The sequence below is a fragment of the Salmo salar genome, chromosome 03, assembly GCF_965601325.2.
Source record: "Salmo salar chromosome 03, fSalSal1, whole genome shotgun sequence".
NCBI classification, from domain to species: Eukaryota; Metazoa; Chordata; class Actinopteri; order Salmoniformes; family Salmonidae; genus Salmo; species Salmo salar.
Window position 1 is genome coordinate 65,272,537 of NC_138293.1, and position 20,708 is coordinate 65,293,244.

The 20,708-nt window shown below is 42.4% G+C and overlaps 1 protein-coding gene across 1 annotated transcript in view; it reads right to left on the reverse strand.

Annotated features, from left to right (window-relative positions):
* The window catches only part of LOC106601107 (heparan sulfate glucosamine 3-O-sulfotransferase 4), a 100,967-nt gene extending 91,330 nt beyond the window's left edge, over window positions 1-9,637 (reverse strand). Inside the window, exon 1 of the mRNA XM_014193034.3 lies at window positions 8,306-9,637. Coding sequence (XP_014048509.1) covers window positions 8,306-8,919 — 614 coding nt within the window. The 5' untranslated portion in view covers window positions 8,920-9,637. The remainder of the gene's footprint in view (window positions 1-8,305) is intronic.
* Between the last annotated feature and the right edge of the window lie 11,071 nt (window positions 9,638-20,708).

Here is a 20,708-nt window from a genome sequence, read left to right on the forward strand (position 1 = left end):
GACTGTTAATTGGAGACAATGTGGCCAGAAACAGATACGGAGAGACATGTGACTACAACAATGGCATCAAAGATAATATTTAGCGGAAAGCCTGTGTTAATGATGACAGCAACAAACCTACCAAGCTTTTCTACAGAATTATATACCTTTAATCATTAGGGAAATACTAGCCCTCACAACTATCCCCTCAAATAAACTTCAGTCGTGTTAGATATGCCCAATTGACCTTCCGCTGGTACGTCAAAGTTTCGAATCCAGAAGCAATTGTTATTGCAAATGCTCCCTTGCATCCATCTGAAGACATGTTGACAAAGCCTTCATTTATGACCGATTCCCCAGCCCAGCGAGCATGGCCCCAGCGTGACGTTGATTAGGTGGCTTGTACGAAATAAGCTTGAGAGGCCCATTTCACCGCAAACCTGTATTCATTTAGTTCTGCAGATTTATACTGGCCTGCTATCTCGGCAAGAAAATCCAGCATGACATGAGAGTGAAATTTGCCCTTTTGAAAAGAGGGTTAATCTTTCTTTCTTTCCCACTGAAACCTCAATCTCACTGTGGCCAGCATGCCTCCAATGATCTGGGGGCCACAGCCAGTAAATTAAATTAAATAAACCCATTAGTTACAGCACTGTTACATTCTCACCTCTGCCCAGATGCGCTTTCATGGTAAGTTGTCCCATCATAAAAAAGAAACAAGGGACTCGGTATAGGATTGTGATGCCAAAGTCACCTTGACTCCAAAGACAGGGTGGTCTGTCCTCATTGTTCATCACAAAGATCAATTAAAATAGCCTGTTTTGCAATACAGCACGAGCCCAATATGTTCCGCAGGTGTCTGAAGGTAAATGTATGCTTATTTAAAAATCAATTCATACTTAACATTCTCCCTCCTCGAGTCGTGCAGATGTGAAACAAACTGGAGGTCGATGGGAGTGGAAGGCGACCGTGAGCAGAGTCATCCCAGGCATACTGAAAATGAATGGGATGAATAACCAAGTGTAGCTCACATATCTAAAGATAAACCTCAGACAAAAAGAGAGTCTAATCCTGCTATAGCCCTGGGTATGGGTTGGCATGTTTTCACTCCTATCTTTTCTTCCTGCTCCGAAACATATCTTGTGAATATACTGTAACTACAGTTTGACATCTATCTTTTTCTGGAACGATACAAAGTTTCATAGCTAAATCCGGACATTCAACAGAAAAACAAGACCATGGGGAAACGTGATTGTACCTGTGATGTCTGACTGTGTACCCCTTTGTACTTACCCCCATACATGAAGGATTATGGGATATGTAACTTTTCTTTTAAACACACAAGCATCTTTAACATGATTTCACTGAAACACATTTCCTCGTGTGTCGCCCTGCACAGGTGTGTGTGTGTGGCTGAGCATGTTAAAGGCATAAAGAAAAACTATCAGCCACATTAGCTAAGAGTTGGCTTCACATGTTTGGAAGGAGCTAATGGCCCCATTAAAAGAGGAAGAGCACGTTAACTTGCAACTAAATCTCTAATGCCAATAATCCAAATTATCCAGGAAAAACAATCACCTTCTTATACACCAATTAATAATTAGCATAATCCCTAAAAGCATCCTTTTGCATTTCAGCAGTTTAGTCCAAGTCTCAACGGAACTTGGCATAATGCCACAATCTCTATATAAAAATCACTTCCACCAGCCTATACAGAGAATAGAGGACAACATTATCATGGTGGAGGTCTGATTAATAAAGTATTCTTGATACAGATGGTTGAAACTCGAAAACCGAAATACTTATAAAAGGGTTTCAATAAACACAACTCCCAATGAAGATTTCCTACTTGAAAAGCCCAATCAACACAGAAAGGGAAAGGGGGATACCTAGTCAGTTGTACAACTGAATGCATTCAACTGAAATGTGTCTTCTGCATTTAACCCAACCCCTCTGAATCAGAATACCATCTCACCGTAATTACTGTGTTATGCGTAGTTTACATGTCTAATACTCAGCTCTTTCATTGTTTCACACTGTGCTAAAATATTCTAGCGGAATACCCCATGGTGATTTCAGGCAAAGGAAGAGCATGAATAAATAAACAACTTAAAGCGACGAGAAACTTCAAAGGCAATGGGACAATCGCAGCAAACAAGCTCCTGGAAGCCAATGAATTTCTTTGTTTGTGACAGTGACTCAGGGGTGTAAACAGAGGAATTAACGCACACCTCCGGAGTCTCAGCACATCGCACCGCCATAATTGAATTAAGCCTGTCAATATTGTTGTGAGCTGTGGATGGCGTCAGTGGCGCGAGGTGCATGTGGGCTCACAGGACACCTGTATATTTCTATAGCTAGAACTGCCTTTTCATTCTGCTCTGTTCTTTGGCAAGTCCTTGAAAAAAAAGACAATTGCTTTCCATGTCATCCCAGACTATATCTCAAGGTAATTCGAACATCTTGATACAGCCAAGCTGATGTATTTCCTATGAATAAGCTCTGTGTGTAACATGTCATGGGCATGCAGGCGGAATAATGGTACTGGTGGAGCGTGGAGGGAGAAGTTATGATTTCCACTCTCCCCACATCCCTCAGCTTAACACACTCCTGGAGTACATGTCAGGTCACGGCCACATATTTGAAACATGCTCCCAACAGCCCTTGCGTGACGTCTTGGCTCCATGGCCAGCCCTGTCAGAGAGAACCCTGCTCTGACTGAACCAATGCATCAGCTTGCTTTTGGGTTTGTGTCATGAGACTGCATCACTCACAACCGATAAGGGACATGTATGCACAGCACCAAGTGCTCCAGGAGAGGCTAAAGGAAAATTGGAATCTTGACAAGTATGATTGACATGCTTATTTGTCCCAAAAGGAAGTCTTATTCAGAGAGATTTAAAGATGGTTGTAAAGCAGCATTCTTGCCGAATGGAATCATTGTTCCTTCTGACTAGAAGCACATCACGGCAATTCTGCGGCAAGTAAATAATCCCTGGGAGATAGGAATCCTTTCAAGCTTAAAATGACTTGTGCTTATACTTTATTTTTGGTCCAAAATAAATCACTTAACAGGCGAGACTGGGGCTGTCATTTTCAGGCAATCCATCTATGACATGGAACTGAAATACGGGTCTAAGAATTCCCTGTTTTCCCATTGGCAATGGAATGGAGAAGAATGCAAGGCAGAATTCCATCCAATTCTATTTTGACAGACACAAACCTAAAGGGAGGCTGAGCCTTGATGGCAACCATGCCCCATTGCCAATTCATTGTGTTGGCAAATTGAATCAGCAAATTAAATTCTAAGGTCAAGTAAAGTCAACTTTACTAGAATTGGAGAATGATCACTTTAGGTGTTTGGGTGTAGCTTTGTCCATGACATGGAATAGGAAATGAATGTCAAAGAGAGAGGGTAAGGTATTGCATGTGAATAGCAAGAAGGAGCTGGGGTAGAATGAAATTGCCTGCACTAACCCACTGCCAGAGTGATTTGTTCTCTCTCTAAGTCACAAAGGATGCAGCAGTGTTACTTCTTTCATAATTCTAGTGTCACAATAGAAATAGACTAAGATAACCCCGCAAGGCTGACCCTAGAGTAACACAAAACAAATTGAATCCACATTCTCCCAACACAAAACACTGATTCCATTGCAGAAAAAACTAACATTTTCCCAGGCAGTTCAATGCTGTGCGGATGGTTTTCATGACTAGACTTATTTTGATAATACCTGCTGATATGGTTGAACTGGAAAGATAAGGTGCCGTGAATTGTTCCCACAGTTTCGCTGTGGAGACACATCCACATAAGATAGCTATACACACACCTAAATATCTAGCTAGTAGACATTTAACTAGCTACCTTGTAACAGGTATCGTGCATGTGATTATACACAAGAGTAAATGGCAACACAAACCTGCCATTCATCGTTGTAGGAACTTGCTACAGAGTGAGTTACATTAGGCTATTTAAGTGTGATCCAATATCCATATTTATCCAGACTGACAGTAATTGGTGGTGCAGCAATCTGAAGGTTCTGATTATTCTCCATCATAAACTCATGTTGAACAGCCAGACAGAGAGGACACAAAGGCTTTCTGGGGGGAAGGTGCCGTCTGTGTCATAGCGCTGTGCCATGTCTGCATCCAGTCAAAGGCGCTGGAACGGGGAAATAAATATGTTTCTGTTGTGGACGCTGGTGGAATCTCTGGGCTCTGTGGTGCTTGGGAGTTTAATCAAGTGGAATAGGGGAGGGGGGATGTTGAGACCAACCTGACTGCAGCGGTCCACTCTCTTCACAGGCACTGGGGCATGCTGCTAATTAAAAAGTTTAATTCCACGACTGCCGCGTTGGCATCCCAGTACCCAGAGGTGCGTCCTTGCGAGCCTTGGCGCCATCTTATCAGGCACAGACAGATTCTGGCTTGCCGGGGAGGAGCGGAGGACGTGGAGGCGCTGTAGCAGCAGCAACACAGGCCCAGCTGGAAGATGGAGGGGATGGCATCCAGCCTGCTGCTCAGGGATCTGGCCCACCTCCCTCCATCCCATCTCCCCGCTGACTGGAGTCACGGGCCCCTAGTCTGGTGGCAAGACTCAGGGAGCTGAGCCGTGGAGCGGCATGCTAAGGTGGGAGCGCAGGGGTAAACAAGGGATAAACACAGGATTTAGACTCTCTGATGCTACTCTCAGCAGTAGATCGCTGTCTCCGACACACACTTCCTGTCAGAGGGTCCTGTCTTACTACACTGAAGGGTGCGGATAAAGCTGGGGCTAGAATTCATGCTATTCTCCTGAGTCCCCCCGGGCCTGCAGCAGTGCAAAGACATGGTACTCTGACATGGTCTCTACACTACTAGCATTTCGTATTTACTGAAAAAGTAGAAGCAGTAAACTGGAAATTATTTCGTTAAGCTTTTTCCACCATTCAGTGGGAAACAGAGCCTCGATGAAAAAGTAGATAAAAGAATGAGAGCACTTCATTGCAAGGCCTTGGCAGAGTGTAGAGCCTGCACTGTGTGGGCTTCTGAGCTGTGTAGGTCCCCATTGATCAGAATGCATTACAACTCACACAGAGAGAAAGTCCTCGGTGATGGCAAGGCTGATTCTTTGGCATCTTTTTTAAAGGCCACCTCATATAAAAGCCAGCAGGCAGCAACCAAGACCTCCGCCTGAGGTGAAATAGCTTGAGGAAGGAGAGCACGTTCAGAACACCGTGCTGCACGTTATAAGCACCACTGTAAATTAACATTATTGTTTGTCACATTGTGCAACACAGGGCCATAGCCTTGCAAAGGTACAAAACAGCTCAAAAGATTTACAGTCACATTGCCTCAGCTTTTATCGCTTACAAGGCTTACAAAGTGTCATTCTCCCAACACAATGATAAGGGGCTCGGAAACCTCAGAGCCGCTTCAGAGCTATGCATCTCATTGACAACTCACACAATATGATCAGCATAGTAGTACAACCCAAATAATCTTCCTGGAAAATCAAGTGTAACACAAGCAATAGAGTTGTTCCTGAATACCAGCTCAATGAATCGTCTGTTGTTTTGCAGCACCTATTTAAACCCGAGATAGGCTTCCAGGCAACGGCGTGATTCTTCTAATGATGGTATAGCTATTATGATCTGACACACAGAAAGAACGCCCTGCTGGTTAAAGACTATAGCTTCCCTTCAAAAGCGGTAAGGAGTTTAACAAGGCATAAGGTCCTCCCCGACAAGCCTTTTAAACATTGTGTTACCCGGGTAAAACAGATGTCACCAAGGTGCTGCATCATATTTCATGAACAAGAAGATTAACTTACTCCTTGTGAAATATATGCCCAGCGGATGGGGTACAAAAAAAAATGTTTCACTTGATATTTCTACCAGATGAATTCTGTATGCGTACCAGGATTCTGGAGCACCGTATAACTGTGGCAAGCACAGAATAGCTCTCTCAGTGCACACCTCTTCAGGCTGTGCATTTGTACTGGCTTCTTTTAAATCTTTTACAACGGTACCACATTCATCCTCTGCCAGAGTCAAACTCTCCAAGCCATCACAAAGTATGAAATGGGCCACCGCTGCACAACCAAATTGATTCAGTGCGTTTGACAACATTATTGGACTCAACCTCCTAAGCCAACGTTAAATTGTCGTGATCATGATTTCAGTCATAGGATTAGGCACACTGCCTACACAGTAGGCCTGCACACAGCCTACACAGTAGGACCGGCACACAGCCTACACAGTAGGCCTGCACACAGACGTGGTGTAGTATATTTTTTCTAAACAGCAAAAATCCACATAAATGACATGCTTTGTCTGTAGCATCAGGACGTGGGCAGATCACATAGTTCTGAGTGTAACCTTTTTTTCCCTTGTCACACTACAACACTGTTCACATTTGGCAGACAGAACAGCCACATTGCTATATCGTTCCCATGGGTGTAAAAAACACCACTACCCGATAGTTACATTTCTGCATACGTCATCCTGCGGTTAACATTACTCAGAGGACGAAACGTGGAAATAAATGTTAAGAGCGCTTAAGGGATTTGGTTGGCTCAGGGGCACTAAAACACACAAGCACACTTTGGTGTTATTTATGTAAGCCTGTCATCTTGTCGTCTAATGAGCCTGACACCGAAAGCGTAATGAAACGTCTCACATTAACACGGGCTAAATGAACAGCCAACAGCCGAGGACAGAGGAGAACATAGCTCCCATCCACACTGCAATGAGTTGAGGCCCCTGTGGTCCCTGTATACCAAAGCCCCAAGCCACTGTACTAGACTGGGTTCACAGGCACAGCACCTCATCCCTCTGGGCACAGGCATAGGGACTCTGTGTACTACTGGCTGGCTTCATTTTCATTCTCTGCTCACTGAGTCCATTTGAAATCCAGCATTCCCCTGGTTGGTCAGACCATCATCTTGCTAGATGCTGGCGCTTTATTGAGCGAGTGCCACTGTCAAACGGAGGGACGGAAGAACCCTCAAACAGACCGTGGTTCAATGCCATGATTGTTTATATTTTAATAAACAGAAGAAGGAAAAAATCACAAAGGAGGCAGTGAGATGTGCAGTGTTGTAAAACATAGAAAAACCATGACTGGGTGATGAACCTGACTGGGGGAATCTTTACCTTGAATGTATTGCATGTGAGAAGACATGGATGGCACAACACTCAGGATCAGTAGAGAAACATCTGGATTAGCCGATCAAAATGATGATCTCTCTACCCCCATGCAGTCATAGAGCAAAAGCCTGGCAATATGGCTTTTAGATAGATGGACTTAAATAGGCCTTTAGCTACATGCATTTGGTTTCAGCTCTGTGTCAGATTAAATAGCTTTAAAATGACCACTTTTTCACAATTCCTCCAATATACACTGAATCAGATATGGATCTTGGTGAGCGCAGAATGTTTTCATTTTGTTATTAAGCTACCAGACGTTTTTTCTGCAATGGTGGACATTACAAAGCATTTGCTAAATAAACTCAATATTAGGAACTAGCTATTAACAGATGGAAATAAACAAGGAAATACATTTTGTCGAAATGAGGCAAGATTGTCTATATTTGTGACACTATCAGAACATGTGGTACAGTATGAATACTAACTCGACATCACATCCCAAACCCAGAGTACACTGCTAAGGTACCAGGCCTGTTGCACAGGGACAGTTCTGAACACTGTAGAAAGGTAATACCACAACTGTAGGTGGGATCTAAATATTGTTCCAATGAATGCACTCGCATGAACACCTGAATAGTTTGGCTATTGCTGCATACTATGTTCATATACATGCATACTATGATAAAACATTGTATATTATTGTAAAACTAGGTTCACTGTACTTCAGAAGCAAGATAAAGGTGTACTGCATAAAGGCTACTTTGTTCCCTAGGTGTGGTTTCTAAGTGATATGAATATTTTAGTTTATCATCCAAATCAGTCTAGCTCTCATTTTGATGCAGTGGAATGGATAGAAAAATGAGGCTACATGATAAACTGTTTTGTATCGTTGGATGTAAAACAAGTGGGGGATATTTTAAATAGACTAGAAACATATTTAAGCAGAATTACTTGGCAGGTATCCAATCTAATAGGTAGGCAATTTTTCATCAGAGTTGTTATTTTTATTATGATTATAATGAATAATGGCATTGATAGTGGTATAGGCCTACTTATTATTATTAGTATTATTACAGATAATCTAATGCATTTAAAATATGAACCAATCGAGGCTATCTACCAACACATGGTTTATGTTATGTGGGGTAATGAGACCTCTGAACCAGATAGGGTTATTAAGTGAGAGTGAATGCGCGCACCTGTACCAATCCAGCCCTTTCTCGTAGTTCCTGTCGAAGAAATGTGGCTCATTCCCAACGGCTCTGATATCGGGATGGACCCTCAAAGCTTCGAGCAGAGCCCTGGTACCTCCTTTCTTCACCCCAATTATAATGGCTTGGGGTAATTTTTTCACCCCATAATCCGAGGTGCAGTTCACCCTGAGTTCGTTGTCCGTGGTGCTGAATTCCTGGCGCTCCCTCTCCAGAGCGGGAGATTGATACACCGCGGCAGTTTTAGTCGGAGCCGCCTGATTCCGAACCCAATCCAATGTTCTTTGTTCGGTCTCCACATTATCTTTCACAGTGGAAATTGCAACCGCTTTCTCGGCGGCAGTCACCTCTATCAGCTCCTCGTCCAAATAGCCCTGGGGTGAAGTGGAATAAAGTTTCTCCCTTAATGTTACGAAAGTTGTCTCCTCCGTCACCAGCCTCCCTTGGTACACGTAATTCTCTTGCAAGGGGAACTGTAACGAGTTGTAACAGCTCATCAGGCTATAGAACAAGTAGGTGACAGAAAGGGAGAGGGTGAACATGAATAAAATTTTCCGGGGCACTTTAGAGGTAAAAACCGAAGTGCTGGACCAAAATGCCATCTCTGATAGCAGTGATCCTCTCAAAGAAGTGGCCAGACATGTTTCCACCCCAATACTTGCATGGACACTCAACAACAATAATCTGTCACTATCAACACAGCTCCATTTGAAAATGTGAGTAGCTGAACCACTCCAGCATATCCCCAATTCGCATGGTTATAAGGATACAGGAAATAGATCGTTAAAATTCCGAAAGAATATCGCGTCCCTTTTTTGAGTAGCCTATCGATTTCTTATTCCAACGCTGACAGCCAATGTCACCATTTATTGGACTGAATTTGCAGATTAGCAAGCCTGCGGTCTGGCGTCCTTCCAAATGAGCAGCCTGGTTTGAAATGTGCAGAATGTGATGGACGAAGTCTTGGCATTTTACGGAAAAAGAAAAAAGGGAACGCCAAAGTGTTTGAAGTAGTGTGCAAAGCACGTCTTCATCGCGATACACTAGCGGCCAATTACAAATCCGGTGGATCTTCCCAACAAGGGGGAAAAACTGCCACACATTGGTCCTCACTGCTAACTTTGTGCAGTAGAAAGTGAACAACCTTTGCATAAATATTAATTGACTGCGCTCTCTCAGTGGCCAGGAATGTTGCTTGCTGTCCTAATGCCTTCTGTTGATTGGTAGATACGATGTGCGCATCAACTGTGTGAGCTCGCCCGCACGGAAGCACTATTATATTAGTAGGAGCACCACAAGCTCAGTAAGTGAACACCCACTTTTCGCAATCGGTGCCAGAGTGTAGGAAACCCAATGAGACGTCAGATACGACAGCCAGATAGCACTGAGATAGCACTGAGATGGCACTGAGATGGCATTGGAAAGGCGGGATGACTATTCCTCCTCCTCTCCTTTTTCTATGCCTTATGATCAGCAAATATATTGCTGGGTGAATGTAAGGGTGAGTAGGGAAAAGTAGAAAGCGGTGTATTGCCCTGCATGCACTTAAGAAGAAATCTTAAAGATAATTTGCACAACTAATGTAGGCTACATCTGAATTGCCTCAAATTATTTACTGAATAAAATGTGTCATAATTATAATAATAGTAATTATTATTATTATTATTCTACGACTACAACTACTACTACTACTAAATAATTATTCTACAAGCAGCTCATGGCTGCTCCCTACTGGTGTTCTCTGGAACATTGCAATAGTTGTAAACGTGATCTTGGGAGATTTTACACAAGAAGGTAGGATGGATGGTTTGAGAATAGATCAATATTTTTTTCGATGGAAATGATGTGTGATGAAAATCGTCGTTTCACTCCACCAATTCATATCAAAGAGGTTGTTGCTTCTCATGCATGCTGGTCTGATACAAAGGAGGGGCATATGACAGTGCTAGGGAGTGCATTGTAAGTGAGCTGGAACGGACACTAGGCTGTGTAGCCTTACTGAGGTATTTTGCATTGAAGATGCTTATGTAGGGAGAACATATCTATACCACATTTATTACACAAGGTGACAGTCAGTATTGTTCTCTGAATTGAAAAATGTTGACAAATTTGACTTATGCCCTTTTGGGAGGTAAAGTAAGAGATTCTAGATTGTGAGCCACTGAGATATGTCTCCTTTTATTAGAGAGTCTCATTCATCATACTCCTCAAACACACCAGAAATATCTGCACCACAGCAATGCCTGGACAACAATAAATGGAGGGCTCATCGCTCTCAAAGCAGAATGAAAGGAGCCATCTTACAGTATTAGCATCTGAAAGTATGAGAGAATGCTTATTTGGCCAAATTTCTCTTCCCATCACATCTCTAAGATCATGTAACCAGCAGTTTGGCAAATCAAACAGTGGCTGTACTGAGCAAGGAGGAATAAAGGTGAGAACAAAGATATTTTATTGCCAAAATGCAATAATCCTGGAGTAGTGAACAAAAAATCAAAGTGCAGCTCTTTTGCGTTAGACCTATGGCCTCCCACAGGACAGGAAATGCTGAACAATCCAATAGGACATCTCTTACACAGAGAAAGGCAGATAAATCACACCCTTCCTTTTTTCTTAGCAGCTGTGGTACATACTGTACAGCCACTTCAGCACACAGTATGTTTTGTTATAGTAAAGTTATGTAAAGGTAGCTGCCAAAAATAATGGAAACACTTGAGTAAATGAGGGATACAAAGTATATTGAAAGCATATGCTTCCACACAGGTGTGGTTCCTGAGTTAATTAAGCAATTAACATCCCATCATGTTTAGGGTCATGTATAAAAATGCTGGACTGGCCATTATTTTGGCTACTATTGCTATGCCCCCATAGGATTACAATGCCCCCATCCACAGGGTACGAGTTGCCACTGAATGGTTTGATGAGCATGAGCAGCACCTTAGACATCCTTCAACAAAACACCAAATTATGGAATTTATTGTGGAAGAACGGTGTCCCTCCAATAAAGTTCCAGACGTGTAAAATCTATGCCAAGGTGCATTAAAACTGTTCTCAATCAATCAATCAAATGTATTTATAAAGCCCTTCTTACATCAGCTAATGTCACAAAGTGCTGTACAGAAACCCAGCCTAAAACCCAAACAGCAAGCAATGCAGGTTTAGAAGCACGTTGGCTAGGAAAAACTCCCTAGAAGGCCGGAACCTAGGGAGAAACCTAGAAAGGAACCAGGCTAAGAGGGGTGGCCAGCCCTCTTCTTGCTGTGCCGGGTGGAGATTATAACAGAACATGGCCAAGATGTTCAAATGTTCATAGATGACCAGCAAGGTCAGATAATAATAATCACAGTGGTTGTAGAGGGAGCAACAGGTCAGCACCTCAGGAGAAAATGTCAGTTGGCTTTTCATAGCCGATCATTCAGAATATCTCTACCGCACCTACTGTCTCTAGAGAGTTGAAAACAGCAGATCTGGGACAAGGTATCATGTCCGGTGAACAGGTCAGGGTTCCATAGCCGCAAGCAGAACAGTTGAATCTGGAGCAGCAGCACGAACAGGTGGACTGGGGACAGCAAGGAGTCATCAGGCCAGGTAGTCCTGAGGCATGGTCCTATGGCTCAGGTCCTCTGAGAGAAAGAGAGAGAGAGAGAGAGAGAGAGAGAGAGAGAGAGAGAGAGAGAGAGAGAGAGAGAGAGAGAGAGAATTAGAGGGAGCATACTTAAATTCACACAGGACACCGGATAAGACAGGCAAAATACTCCAGATATGACAGACTGACCCTAGCCTCCCGACACAAACTATTGCAGCATAAATACTGGAGGCTGAGACAGGAGGGGTTCTGGCTTGTGGTGTCCCAATGCCCTATTGATACGCTTTATGTTGGTGTTTCCTTTATTTTGTCAGTTACCTGTATATCCACTGCCACTCAAGTACTGTATCAGGGATCCTGCAGTCCACACATACGAGACATTTGGTTGTCTAGAAGTTATAATAACTGTTGATATAATAATTGTTGATTGGTAATTGAAGGTTGGTAAGTTACAATTATATATAACAACTGGTTGATTACACCTAACTTGAGATAATCACTTTTGAATAATGCATGTATTGGCGTCAACAGGAAATGTGTATGAAAAGTTAGATAGCACTTTGGTACAGTGTGGGTTTTGGAATGTGGAGGTAGTTGGAGCTAGCCTAAGGGGATCACTATATCCAGGACTCATTGTCTCCTGGGTGCTTTTTCTTTTTCTGGAGGAAGACAGTCTGTCTCAGAATGTCGGTGTTTTTAGATTAGGGAGGGATTATTACAGTAAATCAATTTTGATTGCATTCTTCAAAATTGGCATAAAATGGAGTCCATGTTTCAAAATGAACAGTTCATTTTTAGTTCCTGTCTTACCAAATTATATCTATGTATTCATTAGAGAAAAATACTTGCTGTAGAGGGTCGTAATCTCAACTCATCAATGTGGCAAATCATTGTTTGAAGTTATTATGAGTTTACTGGAATTGAGATAATTTCCCATCGATACAGGTAGTTTACATTAATTAACTCCCTGCATGTTTTAGCCTTACACTGACATAATGAGCTGATGTGTTGCACCACAAAAGCACTATATAGTCACACAGTCACAGATACAGTATGCAAAAGAAATGCAATGACAGCAGCCATGTCCAAGATCAAAGTCATGCTTCGCCATTAAATCGTTTGAAATCAATCGATGATATAAATAATTAGCTAATGTCAGTAAACACAGTATTTATTGTAAACTATCACAAGAGGATGTCAGCACCGGGCTGTAGAGACATGCTGTCTGGCTAAGCGTCACTTCAGTGAGATGCTCAGAACACTTTGCTGAAGCCACATAGACTCCCATGGTTAGAAATGGCTGGAGTCTGTCAATGCGGAGGTGAAGTGATAGATATCAGGCCTTTATGTGATCAATAATGCTGTTTTCCCCCAATGTTGACCAGCCTGCCATTCTGTGAACTAATTAGATGATAAAAAGTGATGGATGTGAATTAAATTCAGCTGGCCCCTTAAAACAACCTCCTTTGGGCTTTGGATCATTTCTTACTGACCTTTTAAATGCCCACTTTATTGTATGTGAATGCAATTAAATCAATTTGTTGGATGTTTGCAATGCAGCAGTTGGCTCCAAGGTTGTGGCCGGATAGGAGTGGCCTCTCTGTGCTTGAAAAGCCCACGGATGACGGCAGAACAATTAAAGGTGTAAATATAATAAGGCAACATCCTACATGGAAAGAAGTTGGAAAATGGACAATGGGTATTTTCCTCTATTCCACTGTAATAAATAAAACAAAGGATAAATCTCTATTGATCCTCATTCCAAACGCACAAGATAATGAGGTTTCACAAATTTGCCCTGATAAAAAAGTAATTGTCTAGGACTGCAAGAAAAGGGACAAATTATCCACAGTGGGGTTTGTTGGGCGAAATAATCCAATAACCTCAGAATGTGTCATACTGTATGTTCGATATAGCAACCAGTGAAGACCAAGAGACCATACCTAGAGGGAGGACAGAGGGGGGCTGATACTCACGCAGCACCAGAGTTGAGATGTACTGGTAACTGCCAAAATAAAGGAAACCCCAACAGAAAGTGTCTTAATAGAGCCAGAACAGCTTCAATGCACCTTGGTATAGATTCTACAAGTGTCTGAAACTCTACTGGAGGGATGCGACACCATTCTTCCATGAGAAGTTCCATTATTTGGTGTTTTGTTGATGGTGGTGGAAAAAGCTGTCTCGTACCGCTCCAGAATCTCTCATAAGTGTTCAGTTGTGTTGAGATCTGGTGACTGAGACACATACACGCACAGACGCATGCACACACACACACACACACACACACACACACACACACACACACACACACACACACACACACACACACACACACACACACACACACACACACACACACTTAAAACCCCCTATGCTCCTTTGAGAACCCTCTTTCAAAGTCATTGAGATCTCCTCTAGCCATGGTAGCCAAACTAATGGGCCACTGGGCAATTTTATACATGACCCTAAGCATGATGGGATTTTAATTGCTTAATTAACTCAGGAACCACGCCTGTGTGAAGCATCTGCTTTCAATATACTTTGTATCCCTCCTCAAGTGTTTCCTTTATTTTGTCAGTTACCTGTATTAGGCCTCTCCCACTGGATCACCATAGCGCCACCATCAGCAGGTCCTTGGGGGGAAGAACTTTTATCCCGGCTCTTGCTTCATTAAGGACTATGCTACGGGTTGTACTTCATCATATTGTTTCTGCCTGACAGGCTTCATGGAAATTTGCAATACATGCTGTATGGTCAATCTGTCTTTGAGAGACAGAAGCATAATACCATCCCTGAACACCAGCAGACCTTTACAGTATTAAAGGTCTGGCACATTGGTAAAGCAGCAGGAGAGGTTCAAGAAGAATGTTGAAAGAGACAATGGGCCAGAGATCTTTAGACTCATTTGGTCTGTTGATCCACTTCATGTGTCACTTAACATGGACTTTTTTTGGAATGGTTATAGTACTTTTCAGATAAATAAGGTTAATCCGGAATTGTTCAGATGAAATCATTTCCTTCTCTTTCTCTTATGCTGTACTTGTACATTGTGGTACTATTGAGCTATCTTGGGGTCATTGGGTGTGTAGCTGATGCAACACTTGTCCTGCTGAGCACTGTGAATTAATGGAGTGCCATTGGAGCAGTAGTGAAAATGCACTGCACCGTTCGAAGCCACATCACAAGAAGAAAAAAAAAGCTCCTTCAAAGTCTCACATTCAGAGAGAAGACCCTGTGAAATCACTTGGCTCCTAATGACCTATCATTGTGACGTCTGGGATTGATGACTTTTTATTTGCCCTTTCCGCTAAGTTCCACCTGGGGATCATGTCCCACACATCATCTCCTCCCTGGAGTGGTGGCATCAGGAAACACTGTCATCTCTCCCAGGGCGCTTTGGAGCTTCTACTTCCTCGTCCAGCATTAGGCTGTGGTGAGACGAGAACAACCTGTAAGCTGCTGCGATGGCTCCACTCCTCCTGAGTCCCAGCCAGTCAGCCATCCCTGAATCTGCAAGACGTCCCCACGGTGCGGTGCGACCCGGTGCCTCCCAGGTGTGGCTCCCTCGGTATAATTAAGGCGGGATCTGCCAGGGCTTCTGGGACGGGGTCATTCATCAACCAGATCACCTGCAAGATTAATGTGCCCTCGCTGCAGCGCTGCAATGGATTGCTGCCACTTGCTGAGATCATTAGCGCTGGCCTGCCGTACCACTGCAGAGGCACTCCCCGATCAGTGGAGAGGAAGATTTGCAGCTTTGCATACTAAATGAACAGTCCATCATCACCTAATTAAGGGATTATTGGAGACACTTGTGTCCAGTCCCCCGGACAGTAAACCATAACTGAAGGGCAAACAAGATAGATTAACTCCACCTGCTTAGTAGCGCTTTGCAAAGTAATAAAACTGCTGACAAAGATAAGCTACAAAGGAGAACTTGGAGGAGGGAGGGTGTCAACAACACACAACATTTAAAACCCCAAAGGATTCAGAGACACTATTTAATAATACACCGACTCTCCGTACAGCAGTAGGAATCTGGACTCCAACATTTTCCCCGGACTACCACATAAACAGGCTTAAAATATTATTCTTGCAGGCGCAGAAGGTGATCATAATGCCCTGTCCATTCTTAATGAACATGCTTGGTTTGGGAGCACCGGAGGTAAGACAGGCTAATTATTATTCTCAGACATGAAGTGAACAGTGTATCTCACATACAGATCTCCAAGGTGCTCTGCAGCCTGTATGGGTACACACCCCTCATTAAAGAAGAATGGGGCATAGCAGTGCTCAAAAGACCAATTGCAGTTTTGCTCAGAGCTACATGCGAATTGAATACTAAAGACGAGGGATAAGTAAGGGTCGATTCCGATAACTCACATTCAAATCCTCCAGATAATTGCTTGCATTCAATTCTCACTCGAGATCAATTCAATCGGTTTACATTAATTAGTCACATTTGGAGTGAGTTCTACCAAATCTATTTCTTCAACATCATCAATTCCATCCTTTCAAACACCCCTCATTATTTTCATATTGAGAGTTGACTCATATACCAACAACATAGGGTGAGGGTTGGACCTGCTATGCAACAAATCATGACTTATACAAATTATTCTTATTTTATATGAAATGGAAAATGGCTCATATTTTCCACTGAATTAACCTCTTGCTCTGAAGCTTTGATGAATTTCAGTGAAAACTGAAGATAACCCCAGTTTTGACATGAAACAAAACAACAGAGAAAAAGAGCATCCACTTGTTGTGTAAATCCTCACAGCTCCAACATACACAGTACAGGGAAGGCAAGGAGGGAGGGTTGAACATGGCTTTGCCGGCTGTAAGCCTCCCAGTGTATGAGGCTTGTTTTTCATTGACTGTGTCAGGAATCAAGAGGGCTAATCCCTCTGAGAATTCAGATGAAAGTTTCAAAAGAAATAATGAAAGGCACACTGCCTGAGGGTGCATATCAGGGTGAACATACAGCAAGCTGGAGTGAAAAGCAGCAGCCACGCACAACAAGCATACAGCAGAAAACTGAATATAACCAGCTTCGCCTGCCTGCCTGCCTGCCTGCCTGCCTGCCTGCCTGCCTGCCTGCCTGCCTGCCTGCCTGCCTGCCTGCCTGCCTCCCACCACCCCCACTACCAATTAAAAATATACATACTCACAATATTTCTCCAAGACATAAACAAATACGCACATCAAAAACTTGGCATGCTACTCCACAAAAAAAATCACAGCTTGTTTGCTCTCTCCAAACGCAGCATGAAAATCGGAATATGACCCTTAAATTGTTGAGCCAGTATAATGAAAACATGGGATAATTGGCTGTTACAATTAGCTATACACCAAAAAGATGATCATCCATCACATGCGTGTAGTATACATCTCATGCATGTGATATTACAAAGACTCTTTGTAGCAGGAGAGAAAATAGCAACTGAGCAGCTTGTGTGTAGAATTTCATATTTACATATGTTACAGAATTTGTACTGTTTGTATGTGTGAAGTTGAAAGATTCACCAGTGTCTGGAGGCTATGCTTTATATCTATGCATCACAGTATGAATGGTATAAGGGCACTGAGATATATTTTTTTTGCAGGCGATATTCCCAACAGACCCTTTGCAGAACTCCATGAAGCGCTTCACTTTGAACTTCCAGAGCATGACCTCTGACAACTACCATCCTCTCTGAACGTGTCTTATTTATCAGAAACACGATGCCAGTCTCGTTTTTCACCTCAGATAGTGAGCACTGAGCCATGTCCACTGTGGTTCTCCAGTCTACGTCATTTACACAGCCTCAGTAGGCCACAGCATTATTTTAGAAGGGGAGTAGTGGGCTGCAGAATGTATGGAGGTGTATGATTCATTGGGCATCTGTGGCCCTTTCAGGACCCCAGGCTAGGAGTCCTATAAAATGTTGAGTTCCACCTGGCCTTTTTATCATTTCTCATGTTATGTTAGAACTACAAGGTGAACAAGGTTTTCCTGGTGAGGAAGATGTATCATCCTGAACCACCCAGAGAATCGACACCAGAGATCATCAGCTTTATCATTCTCTAGCAGTGATCATTTGCAGTCGGTGTTAAGCCATTTTTAACAGGCGAATGATCTCTGTGACCTTAGAGGGCTCAGGAGGGTCCCAGAACGCTTCATTTCTTCAGCAGAGCTGATGCGTTCGGGCGAAGATTTAGAGCATTACGTATCATATGCTACAGAATTCCATGAGCGTAATTCTGTTTGACTTCCAGGGAAACAGAACGTTGTAGTCCCTGTTTAAGTATTTAGTATGGATAAGACATGCGATATACAAGGGGCTATTCATCAAACACTAAGCGTACAGAGATAGAGTACCTTTTCATATAGAGCCTTTGTATACCAGGCGAGTGGGAAGATACACATTTTCAGACGGCGAACTAAGAAATAGGATCTTGCCCACAGGAGTTGGATAACATATGGATGGAGGTGGTGAGTTTATCGTTGTGAGAAAAGGTATAACGATTAAGCTTTAGTTTTTCCATTTCTACCCAGGATATATTGAGTTCTTATCGTTGAAGTGTGACATTTTGTGATGAAGAAAAAATCCTATTAGCAACCAATTTACCAAAGACCAGACAGTTATTCTAAAAACAAAGATAAAAGACTATTTAAGCAATAATGCCTGAGGGATTTTATAAAACGGTTGCCAACATATTTATACAAATATTAATGACAAATATTAACTTAATGAGTAAATGTGTTTTTGCATTCTGAAGTTACCCAGGCGGGCTGGTCGTTAGCTATTTTCTCATTTTTTGACCTAGTCGTTAATTCTAATAATTCTAGTCATTCGACGTTGCTATGCTAAAAAAAATCATTATGTAGCTGGCTAGCAGAGATTAAATGATGATGAGAGACAAGAACCTCAATAAATAATAATTTAATAAACATCTAATCGGCCTAAATAGGCAACAACTATTATGGTTGGCGAGTCAGAGCTAACCAAGCTAGTTAGGGATGTTAATAGTGACGTTTCCGTTGATGGCACATGAGTGGAAGAACTGTCCATGGTCCGGAAGCTGGTTGGTGACAGCCAGTGCTTGCCTCTTCTTTGCTGGTATGGGAGAGATCGCATTAGTCAAATTATACATTATCGCACAGGTTGTAGAGGCAGACAGATTTATACAACCCCCAACTGTTGCAAACCAAATAGTAGCATTGAAAAATCATGTGTAAATTTTTTTTTCCAGAGGGAGATGAATTTCCTGCCTGCTACTATTTGGACAGTGGAATTATGAGATTAACACGTCATGATATTGTGTGGGAGTTGTTGTCAACCAATCAGCATCCAGGAACCAAACAACCCCTTTTATATTTATGATTATTCAAAGACTGTTGTTTGATGATCCTATTGTGAGTACTCAAAAAGCTACATCTCTGTTTTGAAAAATAAGCCATTTTTAGAGTTTCCTATTGATCAGTTCAGGTAAACACCCACTCTTCCCTCTAGTCCACAACAGCAGGCATAATCCCTTCACTGAGAAGAAACACAACAACAAGTGGCATAATGCTTCCACTGCCTGTCGATTCACTTTGATTGCTGTGCTTTAGGAGTTACAGCCTATTGCTGATGGTCAGTGAATATGGCATGGAAGAATGGAGACTGTGTTGGGGCTGTGATACTATACTGGACCATGACGTTTTCAGCCGGGTCACCCGCGATTCACGTCAGTATTCGACGTCCATCCATGTCTGAGGACGCTGGGAGATGACCATCAATGTCTGAAGACGTTGGGAGATGACGTGGAAACTGGCACGAGGGGCAACAGTGAGCGCTTTTACCTTCAAGTAGGTTTCGTTTTTGCAATGGCATTGTGTACTGAGATAGTGGATGGGCATAAGCATCTGCCTTTGATTCCAAAGGTTGCAAGTTTGAATCCAGTTATAGAAAAGTTGTTTTTGAGATTTTTGTTTTAAGCCTAAACCTAACCTTAAACATTTGATGTTTGCAACAACTTAGAAATGTGACATTTGATAAACATGGATGAACATCTAATTCAGACGTGTGACTGTGAGAGCTACTTGGGCGTTTTGGCAATGTGAGCAGCTGATTGATTCATGGAAACATTGGTTCACAACAACATTAATAGAACAAGTATTGCCAAGCTGTTCTACACAAAGTTTATTAACAGCCAGCTTTAATGACAGAATAAACCCTCCACAATGCTTATCCACTATGTATTAAGAATTGCATTTCATGTCTGGACAAGGCTTTCAAGGATGAGAAAAGGTTCATACTTTTAGAAAGCATCATTATGGCAGAGACAGGATGGACTTATTAAAGACCAATGTACTGCTTCCTCTTACTGCAGTCTTTATATTGGCATTGATTTGACCACTAATGACTACTTTAGCGATGACTCAAATCGTTCAGAGAATTCACATTCAGAGTGTCACCATATTCCATCCACGCGCCATATTGGTATGCATGTAAAGCCTCTTTTGTCATTGTCTAAAGGAGACAAGGAAAATATAAGAAAAAAACTAAAATATTCCACAAACATCCCCAAGGTCACACAGAACTCAAGGAACCTGAGAAAGACCTTTCATTCATTAATTCCGTCCACATCTTGAATGGAAAGCAACACACGCCATATCATCAATTCATGAGCCTCTCAACTGTCCAATTAGCCTTATCTGTGCTTTGCAAGAACAAAAATGTGTCATTCAAAAGAGAAATGTGATAGAAATGTGAGAATGTAACTGTCCCCAGAGTCAAGATCAGAATGTATTACCTATTTAATTCCTAATGATAT